The sequence below is a fragment of the Protopterus annectens genome, chromosome 7.part1 (genome assembly GCF_019279795.1).
Source record: "Protopterus annectens isolate FY-2018-M chromosome 7.part1, PAN1.0, whole genome shotgun sequence".
Lineage (NCBI taxonomy): Eukaryota > Metazoa > Chordata > Ceratodontiformes > Protopteridae > Protopterus > Protopterus annectens.
In genome coordinates, this window is record NC_056740.1 from 418953913 (window position 1) to 418970110 (window position 16198).

At 41.5% G+C, this 16198-nt stretch overlaps 1 protein-coding gene and 1 non-coding gene across 2 annotated transcripts in view; both read left to right on the forward strand.

The window, feature by feature from the left end:
- The window catches only part of GNL3 (G protein nucleolar 3), a 408410-nt gene that overhangs the window by 68256 nt on the left and 323956 nt on the right, over window positions 1-16198 (forward strand). Inside the window, exons 4-6 of the mRNA XM_044078878.1 lie at window positions 92-193; window positions 1037-1120; window positions 12864-12999. Of these exons, the coding sequence (XP_043934813.1) occupies window positions 92-193; window positions 1037-1120; window positions 12864-12999 (322 nt within the window). The remainder of the gene's footprint in view (window positions 1-91; window positions 194-1036; window positions 1121-12863; window positions 13000-16198) is intronic.
- LOC122807881 lies at window positions 13081-13154 on the forward strand. The gene has a single exon (XR_006365742.1). It is a non-coding gene; the product is annotated as a small nucleolar RNA SNORD19 (small nucleolar RNA).

Sequence of the window (16198 nt, forward strand, 5' to 3'; positions counted from 1 at the left end):
TTGGCTCTGCAGTCAGTCTTCACTTGTCTCTGCTGAAGGAACAGGGTTATGAGTTGTTTTTGTTAGTTAATGATAATTCCTTGAATTTCAGCTTGAAGAACAAAAAGAGAAGCAGAAGCTTGCCCGGCAGAAAGAATTGGAAAAGAAAAGGAAACTCAAGACAGCCGTGAAAGATCCCACCGTGACCAAGAAGGTATTTGGACAAGATAGATCTGTTAATGCTAAGGTGTCCTAGCATGATGAAACGTGTCTTAGGCTGGGATGACAGCATGCACTTACTGACTACCATTTAAAATGTGTTTTTTAATTCAGACACAACAGGTATACTTGTATTGGACGAGAGTCCCAAAATTATTTATGGTTTTGCAAGTTCGTTTAAACTGTGTTCCTCTAAGGTTTTGTAGTTGATCATTTGGTAAGGAATTATTTGCTGTAGATTTAGATGTGATGTGAATCTAGTCTAATTTAATCGGGGTGATGCCCAGACAGCTTTATTACAGCTAAGAGTCTGATATAACATTTTGACAAAGCTTTCAACTATGGTTATACACTGGAACAATTTTGCATAACTTGAAGCTGAAGGGGTACATCAGCCGTTCAATCTAGTCATACCAACTGTAACAGAATTGTTGTTATATGGTATTTAATCATTTTTTTTTAAGTTATTGCAAAACAAAGTGAGAGGTGACATTTTTAGCATAGCAAGATCCATCTTATTTCAATGTTAATATGTCAGAGCAAGTAATGTTGCCAGATTTTCTCCTCCCCCATTTGTAAGGGAGGGTTGACATCCACTTTAACCCCTCTGCATGACAAATGTTTGGCATGGGGAGTTGGGGTGCCAGCTCTCCCCTTGCAAACAGAATTAGGAGTTCATTGTAAGTGTCATGATTTGTCTTGTTAAACTATTTTAGATGATGGGTATAGTAAAATCCTGTCTTATTTCCTTGTATCATGTTTAAAAACCTTATTGCTATGCTTTTGTTTACTGTGTTGTACTGCTGTACCTTTCTGAAGGTGCCGATGTGTATTGCAGGAGTCTTCTACGAAGCAAGTAAAGAAAGTCCACAATCCGTACAGTAGGAGCTCCAAGAAGTCCTTCTGCATTGAACTTAAAAAGGTAGCTCTTGTTTCATCTGAAAGTAGGTTTTCTACAGTTTTGCATTTATTTTCGTAAGTCTGTATAAGTTAAGATTCAGAAGATGCTCCTTTTGCTACGTGTCCCTTTCATATGTAAACATTCTTCAGTGTGTCCTATCCTATTTCTGCTGTGGATGGCTCCACTTAATTTGCCTTCTTGGAAAAGCATCCATCCGTGCTGCGCTAACAGCTGACCTGTGAGCTGGGAGATTTTGTTCTTCTGGAACTCTGAAGTATATTTTGTTTGTCGTATATTGTTTATGCTTGTTTGAGTTATCGTTCAGTGTAGTAAAGTTCCTGTTCGTTTACAGTTTAGATTTTATTGGTCTTGTGTTCTGTTGAGATTTTGCAGAGTAGTTTTGAAATTAGATTTATAGTTTGTAACTTTAAATATATCTTGATGTTTTATGCATGATTTTACTTTTTTGCTTTAACTTTGAAGTGGATCTTTTTGTATTCTACACTAACTATTTAATATAAGAATTTTATTCTGTGTTTTTTAGACCGTGTGTGTGGTCTCGGGTGTTATGTATGGGAGTATATGTTCATAGTGCATGTGTGTTTTGTTTTGTTTTTTGTTTTGTTTTTTATAGAGCTGGACTCTCATTTCTTAGAATTTTGATTTGACAGCCAAGCATTACGGGAACTGGACTTGGCCCCATCTGCAGGACCCATGGTAGCAGCTTCACAACCATGATTCAGTGGTTTGTGAATCCATTGGAACATCGCTGTTAAAAGGGTCAACTGTGCAAGTGATATCAAAGAATAGAATTGTGTATGTGTTTGTTCGCAGTTTTGCAACACAACTTAAAGCAGAAATCTATCTCATTGAGTTTGCTGTTTTTAGTAGAACAAGCTTATTAATTGTCTTCTACTTTTTGTAATTTTTGGAAGGAGTCTCTTAAGCTACTTCATTTAGAATACAGAGCAATTGTTTAACCTGCCTGTGGTTCTGTTATTAAGAATGGTGTGCGTGTTTGGGTGCTCATTAACTAAATACTACCTTTTTTGTTGGTGGTAAAGTAACTTGGCGAAACTGCCTAGTTTAACACTAAGAAAAAAAAATCAAACTGTAACAAAATGATCCACGATGGAGGGACCAATGTAGATGGAGGGAAAAGGGGAAACTTTGGTAAGGTGCTTAAATTGTGGGGCAGGAGTCTCAAAATTGGTGTGGTGGGGGATGCCCCTCGGGAAAGGGGGAAATTTCAGGTGTGAATATGGGAACCTTGGCCAGAAGCTTAATTGGTTAGTCAGTTAAGAGGGAAGGAATACCTGAAGAGGAGGGGCAGCAAGGAGGACAATGCACACAACATAGTGGGCAGAAGTAGGAATAGTCCAAACTGAGGCTAAGCAGAGGTAGTTGGAGCAGTACAGGCAAGTGGGGCAACAAAACAAGTGGATAGATGGCAGTAATGAAGGCGAAGGTGGTGGAGGCAGTCGGGAATGACCTAACAGGAATAAGGAAGATGAGGTGGAGGGATACGAATGATGCCTGGTAGCTAAAGACGGAGGTGGGTGTTTGGGAGGAAAGGCGGCGGTGGGTGTTCGGGGGGACAACACTAGAGGGAAGTGGGCATTCATCCATTTAAGGGAGGGAGATACAGGCACAAGCAATCAAGAAGAGTAGCAGGGGTGGCAAGTTAAAGATAGGTTGATACAGTGGGGGGGGTCAGAAGGCATGTAACTTTAATCAAGGAGGAGTAGTTAGAGGGTTGGTGGTGGGACACGCCTATCACTAGCTGTGTAAGATGGGGAACATGAGGAAGAGTTAGTGCCTCTGAGAAAGAGAGAAACAACATGAAGTGGAGGGGAAGGAAGGAAGACACTGCTTTGGAGAACAGCAGTAGAAGGAACATACATTGACATTTTTCAGGTGGGCACTTTTGTATAAAAGAGCAGAAAAATTCTCTAAGTACAGGTCTTAGTCATTAAGAAAGTCCCAAGGGAAGGGCTGCCTGCTTTCCTGGATAACCCATGTTTGGATATCCTGGAGATTATTAATAACCAGAAGGCAGTTTAAAAAATGGCCTGTTATCACTGGATATGTGAAAAATTATTGGGGACTACCAGTAAAGGTGGTCTTCCTGCATTTGAAATGGCTTTTTTTTTTTTTTTACTTGTCATGCACAGGTGGCGACTAGAAAGACTAAAAGAGCCTGACCTTGTACTGGTGCTTAGGAACTGGATTATGGCTTGGTTGAAATTTAGGGCATTGGTTCTGTTGAGAGGGCTGATGTTAGGAGGAGCACAGGAACTAAACGTAAGCATAGTCAGCCTCCTCAAGCTTGTCAGGCAACTAAACTTTAGCACTGGTGTCCTTAATTTGGTAACTGTGCATCTTAATGTAACTGGATTCGGCCACAACAACATTATTCTTTCAAAATGTGTCTGTTCAGGGTCTGTCTAAGGCAGCAAAAAACATAGGGGGATAATGGAGAGATTGTGTAGGAAGAGTACATGGGGGATGTTGGAAGGGTTTATATGCAGCGCAGGGAGGAGAGCAAACAGCTCAAATCCTGGGGATGATTGTGATTGTTATAAGTGGAAATTGAAATGTTGCATATAGAAGTAGCTGTGTGGAGTTTGAAGTCAAGGAAGTGAGAATTATTGTGGGGGTATATGAGGGATTTGTATAATAGTGAAGAAGTCACAAAGGGGGTTACAGTTTTGGTTAGAGAGAGATGAAATCTGGTGACATAGAAGGTGGTGACCAAAAGTGGTAATGGGGGGGGGGTTACTTGTAGTAACATTTTTGTGATGTACATAGGCACTAATGATACATTGGAGAACACCAGAGGTGGTAATAAGCAGATCCATGGATTATGGAGAGATGCCAGGAGGGGACTTGGAGTTATGTTTCTCAGACGTTTCACCAAACCAGCACCCAGCACACTGAAGAAAGAACGGATGGGAGGGTGTCTAAAGACTAGCTGCAGCAGTGAATAAGTGAGAGCAGCTTGGAGGTGACAGAACAGTTTGGGGAGGCCAGCAGAGAGAGGATGGTGGTGGTTAATGCTTTATTGGAAAAGTACATTTTGACAATTAGATCTTTTAACGTGAGCTGGTGGGGGGCGGGTAGACGGAAGGTAAAATGAGCATTACAGAGAAAATGTAGCTGGATGATACTGCACTGCAAAGCCTGGAGTCTGGATAGGAGTATGGGTAGCTGTCGTAAATGGCCACAGGAGGGGGGTGTGAACATTGGATTACGCTTCTCTGAGAGAGAGTGAACTTTGCTTGTATCAAAGAAGTGTAGTCCAATGATAAATGGGTGAGACTTGGAGGGGCTTGAGTGTAGTTTGTTCGAGAAAGACAGAAGTGAGACAGGGAGGCTTAGTAACAGTCTAATTGAAGTATACCACAAGATAGGAGGTCAGAGAGCTGGAAGAGCAGACCAAAAAATGGTGCAGGAGTATATCCAGGTTTAGAATGCAGTTAATTTGTTGCTGTTCATGGTGCATGCAGAACTGGTAGCTGAATAATGTGCAACTCTCTGAACATGTCTAGAAAGTTGGGGGAGGTGAAAGCCTGGAGAGGTAGAATTAAAGGAGAAGAGGAAGGTCATACACCTGGGAATTTGAATCTGCTAGGAGAATCTCATCTCCAGATGTGGTGCATGAGACTTGACTGAGGTGTGAGACTACAAAGGGTTTAGCCAGGTGATGTAATGTAGCAAATGCGGCCATGATTGTTCAGGTTAATGTACTTTAAGCCACTAGTGAGCATACCTGTGTGTGGTTTAGAGTATGGTGAAGATTAGGGATACAAACATAAAGGTGGTGGCTTATGATTTTTTGAGAGTGCATTATGCTATCCTGAGCGAGCAGGTCAAGGATCAGTTAACAGACTGGGTGCAAAACTGAAGAAAGAAAACTATGGGAATAAGTCAGGAATGGTGGTGATGGAGAGGTAAAGAGCAGGGGAATGTGGCTACATGTGAATGTGAGGGTAGCAATTAAGGCACTATATAGTACCTACAAGAGTTAGAAAGGTTGGGGCGTTGGAACAGGCACTGTACAACGAGGCTAGCAAAAGAGCAAAAAAAAAAAAAGATGGAAAGGACAATTAAAGCACATTGTGAAAGGGAATTAGCAGAACGGATCAAGGAGGAAACAGTGATTTTTAAAATAATTTCAGGAAGAAGGAATTGGGAAAAAACTGCTAATACTGAGAATAGATGGGGGGGGGGTCACAGAAGACAGTGGGGGGGGGTGACAGATAAACCAAATGAGTACTTTGCTTTTCTTTTACAAAGGAAAAGATGACAACCTGGGATGAGGCAGGGAAGCATTCGGGAGGAAAAGAGGACAGGCAGACTAGAAAGGGAGGAGGTCATCTCCCCAGAGTCCACAGAAATCTGTCCAGTTGTCCAGCTGATTCTGTACCATAGAGCTTCAGCAAGTCACCAGCAAGTGCAGAAGGGACCGAGAGCCAGAAGAGAGCAAGTGTGTGTGTGGTACCCTTGTACAAGCATGGAAAAATAATCCAGGAAACTAGTCTACAGGAATTGTGCAGTGTTTAAGCAGTATTACTGAACACAGGAGGGACATGGGGAAAGTAAACTAGTTAAAATGGAATTCTGAGTTCTAAGAACTGGTACTGTCCTTTCAAAGAAACTTGCCTTTTTGACTGAATAAAATTACACACTTGGAAAACTGCCAAGAAGAATTTACAGGCTCAGATTCAGACTAGCCATAGGAGAGAGAGAGAGCCTTCTTCAGAATAAGGCCTGCTCTTTGGAACCATCTACCAAATTAAGTGCAACAATATTAAAGTTTTAAAAGAAACGGTCTGAGGGAGCCAAATGCTTATGCTTTTGTGATGCAGTTTGAAAGCGAGCTTAAGAATCTTAAGCTTTCTTTACCTATATACTAATTGATATGTGCATGTTTACATTTTGTATTTTTCTTGTAGGTGATATAAAACGTAATTTGTATTGTAAATTGATTGTCCCGGTCCTGGCTGAAAGGGGTCACAGAGGCAAAAGACTGGCCCTCTTGACCAGTAAACCAAATGAAGAATAAAGGAAGGAAGCAGGTGGGCAGTTTAAAAAAGCAAAGAAGTTGACAGAAGAGTTAATGGTCAGCTCCATCACAAAGGGATATAAAACCATTTGTACATGTTAAAGGAACGTTATGGAGGAGTAGAGAAACAGAGTTAAACTGAAGGGATTGATTAGAAACCTGACAGGACTGCGGAAGTAATACTTTACGTCAGTATCAACAAAGGGTGTTAACGTTTGTAAGAAGAAGTGGGCAGTTTTGAATGTTGGTATCTGTCATTTTACTGTGGAAAATAACTTGAAAAACCTTAGAGTTTTCCGAAAACATTTTCTGTGTTAGTGCTGAGAAGAGACATGGTAATACTTCCATTGACCAAATCCTGGCAGGAGGGTAGGATTATTGGTGACTGAGAAGGATGCAAGTGGGATTCCCTTTAAGATTAATTGCAAGATGTAGCTGAAAAATAATCTGCCATTTTGATATTACAGTTGAGTCGGTTATCCAAACTGGGACCTAGAGTAGTTCGGATAATCCTATTCAGATAATCAAACATATAGTTGAACCAGATAAATATCTAAAAAAAAAATGTTTTTGTTTTTCTGCATGCAGGAATACACTTTTCAGCCATTCAGTGATTCCAGTGGCCAATAAAGAATATTTTTCAGACATGAGCTGGCTACAAGCTCAAAAAACATGCTCAAACAAATACGTATGTTTACTTATCCAGACTTTATAATTTTTCCTACTCAAACTTTGGAAGGCTGGTTCTGATAATTGAGGTTTCTGATAATAGACACACTACTGTATAGGAAACATTAAGGAACTGCTGCAAAACTAAACTTAGAATATTTTGAGTTGTGGAGCATAGAACTCAAAACAGCATGGTTATGGAAAGTAGTAAAGTAATCCCAAATAAATGTGGTATTTTTATTGAACTGGGTAGATGATAAAGTAGTATATGTGACAAATCTGGGCTATAATAAGTATTTGTATGGTGTCCCTGCCCCACAATGGAAATTAATATTGACTGTGGATTTTAGAGTACATAGCACAGATAATCCATTGGCGAAACAGTGGGTAACAGTTCACCATGATGAAATGGTAGTTACTGCTGGGCATAGCACCTGCATTAGTTTTGTAACTAATTCTTCTTGGTTTTATAAGTTTTGCATAACACACAAGGAAACCTGGATCTACTTCAGTAATACTAGTACCACTAACTTGTGCCATCTTAGTTTGCTGCTAATGCTTTGAGTTGCATTTAGTCATGATTGGCGTTGAGTTAATAAGGTTTTGCATCCCGTGGCCCCCGTCCTGCTAAGTGTACTCCATGTGAAGGTGCACAGATTTGCTGAAAGTACATTTAATAACAAAACCTTTATATCAATAGTGCTTCAGCAACCACGTGCCTTTAAAGGATTCTCACACTTACTAGACCCTTCTATTTATTATAGGTTAATTTATTTTATTTATATTTATTTTACATTTGTTGACCAGGATAATCCGACTGGATGCATGTCCATTTTCAGCGGAGTCCCGGGTAGAAAAGCTCCAAGGGTAAGAAGATACAGCATTACATAATACCAGCATTACATATTACAAAGACTACTTACAGAGATTACATAAGTAAGCAAGTTAAACAAGTTCCACAGGTTAAAGTTAATCCCGAGCATAAATCGGGATTAAATTAAATTACACAGTAAGCTGGTTAAGATTTTTACACATTCTAGAGGGAGTTAGCCAGGCTTGATACAGTGACATAACCAGTTAAGTGACAAATGTTGTTTGAGTCTAGTTTTAAATTGACCTAAGGTGGAAAGTAAGGTAATATCAGCTGGAAGAAAGTTCCAGGATCTACTTAGAATTTGCAAAGAGAGTGTCACCGGCTGTGTTATTAATTTTGCTAGTCTGAATTAGTAGTTTGTTAGAGGATCGAAGCGGTCTAGGATTGTTATAGGGGGAGATAATATTTTTAAGTGCAGGAGTATTGTCCGGATTATAGAGGATTTTATAGGCCATAATCAGTTGGTTATACTGGATTAGGCTGGGTAGTTCAAGCCACCCAAGCTGGTTTAGATGCAATGGTGTGTCCTAAATGGCAGCCCAGTGGCAAACCTGGCAGTGTGGTTGTAGCAAATTGAGAATTTGACAGTCTTGTTTAAATTCGAGAGTAGAGGGGATGCATACAGAAGGGTTGAAAGAAGGTGAGAGCGAGCTATGGCAATTTCAGCTGGAGGGGTTAGGAAGGCTTTTATTCTGTAAAGTGACCCTAGTTTTGTATTGATGGTTTTGATAGTTTGGTTAACATGTAGGTCGAATTTTAGTTTATTATCTATGATGATACCTAATAGTTTTGTAGAGGGGTCAGGGGAGACTATTGTGCCATCATTTGAATTTATGGTAAAGGTGAAAGCGGTAGACCTACATGTTTGTGAAAATAACAGCATTTTAGTTTTTTTGGGATTTAGGATCAGACGATGTTCAGAAAGTCAGTTTTCTATTGTATTAAAGGTGGTCTGGGTAGCTGACCATAACTCTATTGGAGATGTGGCCGAGCAAATCAGAGTACAGTCATCAGCATATTGGATACAGCTGACTTTTGGGATGACAGTATAAAGGTCGTTAATGAAGATGGAGAACAGCAAGGGCCCTAGTATAGAGCCTTGTGGTACTCCAAGGGTGTTAGGTAGAAGGTTAGAGAGTCTCTTCTGCCAGAGGACAGCCTGCTGTCGACCATTCAGGTAGGATTGAAACCATTGAAGGACTCTAGTATCTAGACAGAATGTTTGCAGGGTGTGGATTAAAAGTTAGTGATCAACCATATTGAATGTCTTGGAAAGATCCAAGAAGAGGGCTGAGGATATATAATTATTGTTGCAATTATGGTTTATGGTGTTTGTAAAGTCTAGGAGGGCTGAAGTAGTGCTGTGAGGTTCATAGGTAGATACTAGGCTATGTGCCCAAGGGCCTAACTAAGTAAGCCTAGCCAACAAGGTTCCCTGGCTTACGCCACCCAAGAAAGTTATTTTCCTGTGCCCCTGTCGAGCAGAGCCACAGAAGTGATGACCAGGGTATATTTCCTATTTCCCATCCACTCATCAAGATTTTTCTTAGAGTGCTAATGAGGAACTTTGCTTGACATAGATGGGTAGCTTGTTCCAGAGTATGGGAAGTCTCGACAGGAATCTATCCCTCCAGCATGTCCAGTTTATTGTAGTGACAAGGTTTAGGTCCCTAGAGCGTGTAGCTCGGAGGGATTGGGATTTCTTTAGGTGTAGCATGTCCAACAGATGTGGGTTTGACACAGCTTTATATGTTGGGCAGAGATCACCTTGGAGTAGGCGATATGCTACAGAGTAAAGCTGGAGTTTTTTTGAGACTGTCAGTGTAGGGCATCTGTTTGAGGCCAGTAATCCTCTTTGAGGTACTTCTGTGGCCTTTCCTGCTGCTGCAGATGTCTTGAGGTATATTCCAAAAGGGGCGTTGTACTCTATAATGGGTCTAATGAGCCTCTAGTAGAGGGGAACAATGACCTCCTTTTTTTTTTTTCTGGATGAGAACCCTTGTGATGAGGTGTGCCATGTAGAAGGATTTCCTGACTACTGTGGCGATGTGATTATCAAAGGAGAGACTACTGTCCACCTGGGTCCCATGATCTCTTATCACACAGTCGGCGTTAAGTAGACTGCCGCCTAAGTGGTAGTTCATGGGTATAGAGTTTTTACCAAAGGGGATGACCGTGCACTTCTTGGCATTGAACTTGAGGCCATGGCTCTGACACCAGGCATCTGTCTCAGTGAGGCCCTTCTGTAGGATGTCCACATGATTTGGGGACTCTACTATGGCTCCTAGTTTACAGTCATCTGTGAACTTCGTTAGCCAAAGGCCTTCTGTGTTGGCCTGTACTTCAGAGAAGTAGGTACCAAACAGGAGAGGTCCCAGGACTGAACCCTGTGGTACTCCACTTGTCACTGGTTTGAAGTCGGATTTGGAGTCTGCAACTTTTACAGTGTGAGTTCTGTCAGTGAGCCAGCTGGCAACCCATCTGATGACATAGGGATTTGTACCTAGTTTAGCTAGAATTCCACAATGGGGGATTGCATCGAAAGCCTTGGCGAGGTCAAGATAGGCTGTTTGAACCACCTTACCCTCGTCTACGGCTTTGGTGACTGCCTCAAAGAAGTTGATCAGGTTCAGGAGGCATGATCTGCATTTCACAAACCTGAACTGGGTGGGATTCAGTGTTTGGAGGTTACCAATGTCTTTGAGTTCCATGATGATACGTTCCATGGCCTTACAGACCAGGCTCGTCAGGCTAATAGGGCGATAGTTCCTGGGATCAGTGGTGGCTCCCCCTTTGTGGAGTGGGATACCTGCTGCTGTGTGCCATTCAGTGGGCACAAAGCCTGATGTGAGGCTATGATTGAACATGGTGCTTAGGAGGGGGGAGCCAGTTGGTATAAAACACAGCCTGGGATATTGTCCGATCCCATGGATGCTGTATTTTTGGCTTTAGAGAGTGCAGCTTTTACCTGCATAGTTGTGATTACAGGGACTCTTGCATTCTTCCTGTATAGATACGGGCCCTTTAGGAGGTGAGAGGGTGGCTAAAGTTAGCACTGAACCCATCTGCCAGGATGTTGGCAATATCAGTTGGTTCTGTAATTTTTGTGCCTTTGCGCTGTAACTCAGAGCAGATCTCGGCGTTGCCATTGAGATTCCTGACAGCTATAGAATGCTTTGTGGTTGTCCCTAGAATCGCTGGCGATTTTTTTTTTGTTTTTGTAGCTAGCTTTGGAGGATCGTATAAGGGATCTCAGCTTCTTACTGAGGCTGACCAGGGAGCTCCTCCACTCACGGGAATTTACTCTCTCTTGCAACAGTTTCTTCCTTCTGTTGTAGAGTTTGTTTATGGCAGGGGACCACCAGGTTGGCTTCCTTTTTTTGGAGGATAGCGTCTTGGTTCTGTTTGGGATAGCACGATACATGCACTCGTGTAAATGCTTATAAGAGTGCATTTGTGTAGGATTCAGCAGTCGTAACTGTATTGTCCATCTGCAGGGGTGTCATGGTTTGCCACTTCTGTCTGAAGCATGAAGTTGACTTTGGAGAAATTTATTTACCGTGGTTTCCTTAATGGGGTGTGGGGGCGGGATGTGGATATCTAGGGTGATTAGCTTATGGTCTGATCTGACCAACGAGGAGTTGACTTCAGGTGTGGAACACCAGTCACTCATGTTGGTAGTTACTAGGTCTAAGATATTGTTGCCCCTGGTGGTGGTGTGGATAAGTTGATCCAGGGCATTGGAATTTATGAATTCCAGGAAGCGTTGAGCGAAGGAGTTGGTACACAAGTAGTTTTCCCATTTAATGGTTGGGTAGTTGAAATCGCCCATTATTAGGGTGTTTGGTTGAACCCTAATATTTTCCAGTAGGTCAAGAAAACAAATTTAAACATTATATATTTGAAGGAATAGTCTCAACGTGTTTACACTGTGCTAAAAGTAAAAAAAAAAAAAAAAAAAAGTTCCTAGAGAAGGTGTATGTTGTTGGAGAGGAAATAGTAGACGTAGAAGGGAATGAAGACTGAGCTTTTAAACTTGAACGTAGTGGTCTTAATCTTGTTAGCAGGAATTGGGACGGGGGGCTGAAGGCCAATGAAATAATGGGATGTGTATGTTCGATATAAAAGAATCTTCGTTCACTTAAAACAGTGATGTGAAGACCGCATCTGGAGCCTTGCAGACATTTACAGCATCTGAACTCCACTGGCATTTTAATTGAGCTTACTGGCCTTGAGTTGGCATACACTCGCTTCCTTGTTTGCTGCTTTGGAGAGTGAGCTCGTATGTAGTTGTAGGTTACTGAATTAGGTGTAGAGTCTGGTGCACCTTGGTAGGATAATGGCGCAGATATTACCTTGCCTGTCAGTCAGTGCTGTTTTTCGTGGGTGCAGCAATCTTTTGAGTGGTAATAAAGGCAGCTCCTATTTGTCTGAGTGTTTGAGGATGTAGGCTTCTGTCCTGGGGTGGGCACTTGTGTGTCAACTGAGGACATTTACTGAGCTTGGGTGTAATTAAGCTGACATTTGTACACTGTGTGATGCAAGCTTGTGTGAAGCTGTTAAGCTAGCTTACTTTAATGGATCTCGCCTGGCATCCTTTGTACAGTTAGCAAGAACTCATTGTAAGGACTAGTGCAGGATAGGGCCAGTCCCGGGCAAAGGCATGAAATGGGTGCATTATATGATTTGTATAGAAATGCTAAAGTTTTTTGACATGTATAGTGTTAATGAGACTGCTGTTTTCAGAGTGACAAACTTTTTAAGTAGCTCAGATTATTGCATTTAGACCAGTTGGATACCATCTTATGGGGGAAAAGAGATTCATGGCCTTAAGGTGCCTCTGTATGAAGATGCATGTCTGGTAGTCCTGAGTTGATATTTTTAGCAAGGTTTTAGGGTTGATTGGGAGAGTCTTCATGAAGTGGTAATTTAAAATTTGAGATACACTTACCATTCACTGTTTGTTGGTTTAAGTTCATCTGGATCAGGCCTGAAGGAATGTTAGACAAGTATGAGCCGTAACTTGTTCATTAATTTAATGTTGGAAGGTAAAGTAGGCCGTACTTTTCTATTCTGAAGTTTTTTTGTGGTAGTAGTCTAAGTTGACACTGAATCTTTGGTTATTGACAGGGAGGTTTTTGTTTCACTTATAGGTCCTTGCTGAGTCTGATGTGTTGCTGGAAGTCCTTGATGCCAGAGATCCTCTTGGCAGCAGATGTCCTCAAGTAGAAAAAGCAGTTTTGGAGTCTTATCGAAAAAAGAAGATAGTGCTTGTATTGAACAAAATTGGTAAGTTCTCCATTCAGAAGGGTAGCAAGTGGCATATATTTATAGCAGTGGGAAGATATTTTCATTTATTATGCTTCAGAAGAGAAATGAGGATAACTTAATGTGTCTGACATATGCTGTAGACCAAAAGATCCAACTCTGATCTCGCTTGAAGCTGCAGATTATGCTGTGTTGTAAGTAGCTTCTGTTTTCACCACTGTTGAGAATACTCGCATGACCTGTTTACGTATTTGACATTTAGTTGTCCGTGCCAGTCCCCAGACACATGGGGTTGATTCACATTGACTCGTCTATTCAGAACTAGCTGGGAGAGTGGCTTTCTCTATGCGAACATCTAAAGGACTTGAGAGTCCAATGTATAGAATACTGTAAACTACTGTTTGAACAGTACACTACAGAATCTTTTTCCCCAGGGTCTCCTGCCTGTAGGGATTAGTTAAGATTTGGAGTCACCTGTTACCCCAGTATGCAGTGGTGATCCTAGAGTGAGATTTTTTTAATGTGTGATTGATTGGATGTACACTTTGACATTTTTGCAGCATGTTTACATAATGGCATGTGAAACAGAATCGAGCTGTGATTTAGTGGGCAAAAGTGCAATCCTCCTATTAGGCTAACTGAATGCTGTACCACAGGTTTGATTTGGTACTTCAGTTTTTGTCTTATTCATGCATTGCTTATTTTTAAGTGCATCACTAAAAAGAGAGTAGTCTAATCTTTACGTGGAAGCTTTAGATGAATGGAGTTACCTGAGATGGTATTTCAATGTCCAAGTGCTATTTATGTGCAGGATGTTTAATCCCCACATTATGGGTGGTAGAATGTAAGATTTTGAAAGTTACCCATCTAGCTTGTGAAAACAAATGAAATTGGCTAATCTGATCTCCAGAAATTGTTATTGGTATCATTCTGGCAGGACTACATTACAAGTGGGACGAGCTGTGCAAAATGCTTCCTAAAAATAAGATGACATTCACTTGCTCTAATAGATGAATTTATGCAATGCCACAACCCTCAAAAGACTAACTTTTTCCAGCTTACTGTATCTTGGTAGTAAACCATGAAAAATGGCATAGCGTAAAGACTTTCAGTACGGCATTGAGGTGAAGAGCAGGCTTAAAGTAGCCCTCCCATTTTGGGAAGTAGTAATGGCTTAAAAGGTGGTCATTAGTAGTTAGCAAATTTATTTTTGGCTCTAAAATATTCTAACTGCCTTGAATGACTTGTAAGAGGAGAAAAAGAAATCTAAAGAAAAATAACCAAAAGTAGGAAACAAGATCAAAGCAATAATAACAGTATGTTTGGTACTGTTGGAAGCAGAGTTACTGGTTAATGGAAAATGCATCCATGGATTAATTAGTGGAAAAATAACTGTGATAACATGCAGAAATTTGTAAAACCAGTGAAAACATAATTATGAGAACAGATAAAATTAAAAGTGGAGGAAGTGTTTAAACTATCCTTATTATGAGAGGAGAGTACCACATGCAGAAAGAGAGAGAAGACTCTGAATATTGTGGCACAGAGGGATAGAGGCCTTACTGCACCCAAGACAACTGTGTTCAGTTAGAAGGGGGATAGGAGGAGGGGCCGCAGGGGGATAGGAGTTGTCGGTGTCGACCCACCTATCCTGGGGGGGTGGCCTAGGGTCACCTTTAGTAAGAATCATATGAGCCTGGCTAACTGAGCTGCTTATTTGGGAGGTTGTGCATGAACAGAAAGACACATGCACCTTCCAAGGGCAATTGTTGTGGAGCTGGAAAGGCTTCCATTGGGGGAGAAGTTAAGGCAAGCTCCCCAGCAGCAGTATGATGCTTTGGCAGCATTCTGTATGTACTCTCTTGCCCAGGATGTGGGTCAGGTTGAGCCTGGAGCAGGCTAAGGCTAGTCCAGTAGAGCGGACAGGAGCTAGTGATAGCTGACTGGCCACTGGAAGGGAGGGGGAGAGGAAAAGCTTTACTGAATTGAAAGCTGGGTGAACCAGAAAGATCTAAGACAAGACGTGAGTAAGAAGGTCAGTTGTTGAGAAGAGGAAAATCTGCAGTTCTCATTTATTCCTGAAAAGATTGCAAGAACTGGTTGTGCTGAAATGATGAAAGACTGCATTAGTACATGGACTGCAATATCTGCTCATGCGCTAAGGATAAGGAGAGCTTCCATATGATACAACTCAAATGCATCAACTAGGAAGTGGGTGAACTCCAGTCATTGCAGCAGAATTAATCACCAAAGCTATGGCAGAAAGGAAAGTTAACCACGGTGAGGCCCAACAAGACAAAGAAGGGGCAGGTATATTCCTGCAGTCAAGAAATGCAGGGAAATGGATCTTAAATTCACAATCTTTTGATTTTGCAAGCTTGAGGATTTTCCTGCCATATGGAGCCAAAACCTACCTAAATGCAGAACAAGTCCTCAGACCTACAGAAAATTAATCAAGACATGCAAGTCATAAGAGTAGAAAGAACTTCAATAGATCAGACTTTTAACTTGCCAAGTGTTTACACCCAGGATGCAGAAATTCAAAATGTTAGTAAAGCCCCAGTATTTCGGGGGAAGATTACCATCAGACAGAGGAGCCCAAGAACCAAGTTCATAGGTTCATAGGTTGGTACTAGGCTATTGGCCCTAAGGCCTATGCAAGCCTAGCCATAACAATTCCCTGGAAATTTCTTCCCACAATATTTACTTCTCTGGGCCCCTGTCTGTTTTTTTTTTTTTTTTTTTCTGAATGAAAACCCCTTGGTGATGAGGTGTGCCACATAGAAGGATTTCCTGACTGTTGTGGCGATGTGGTTATCGAAAGTGAGACCACTGTCCACTTGTGTCCCTAAGTCTCTCATCACACTTTCGATGTTTAGTGTACTGCCACCTATGTGGTCGTTCATGGGTACATGTTTTTTTCCAAAGGGGATAACTATACATTTCTTGGCATTAAGCTTGAGCCCATGGCTCTGGCACCAGGCATCTGTTTCTGTAAGGCCCTTTTGTAGAATATCCACATCATTTGGGGATTCAATAATGGCTCCCAGTTTGCAGTTATCTGCAAACTATGTTAGCCAGAGTCCCTTAGTTTTGGCCTGTATTTCAGAGAAGTAGATTCCAAACGAGTGGTCCCAGGACTGAACCCTGAGGTACTCCACTTGTCTGGATTTGTATTCGGAGTCTGCTACTTTTACAGTCTGGGTTCTGTCAGTAAGCC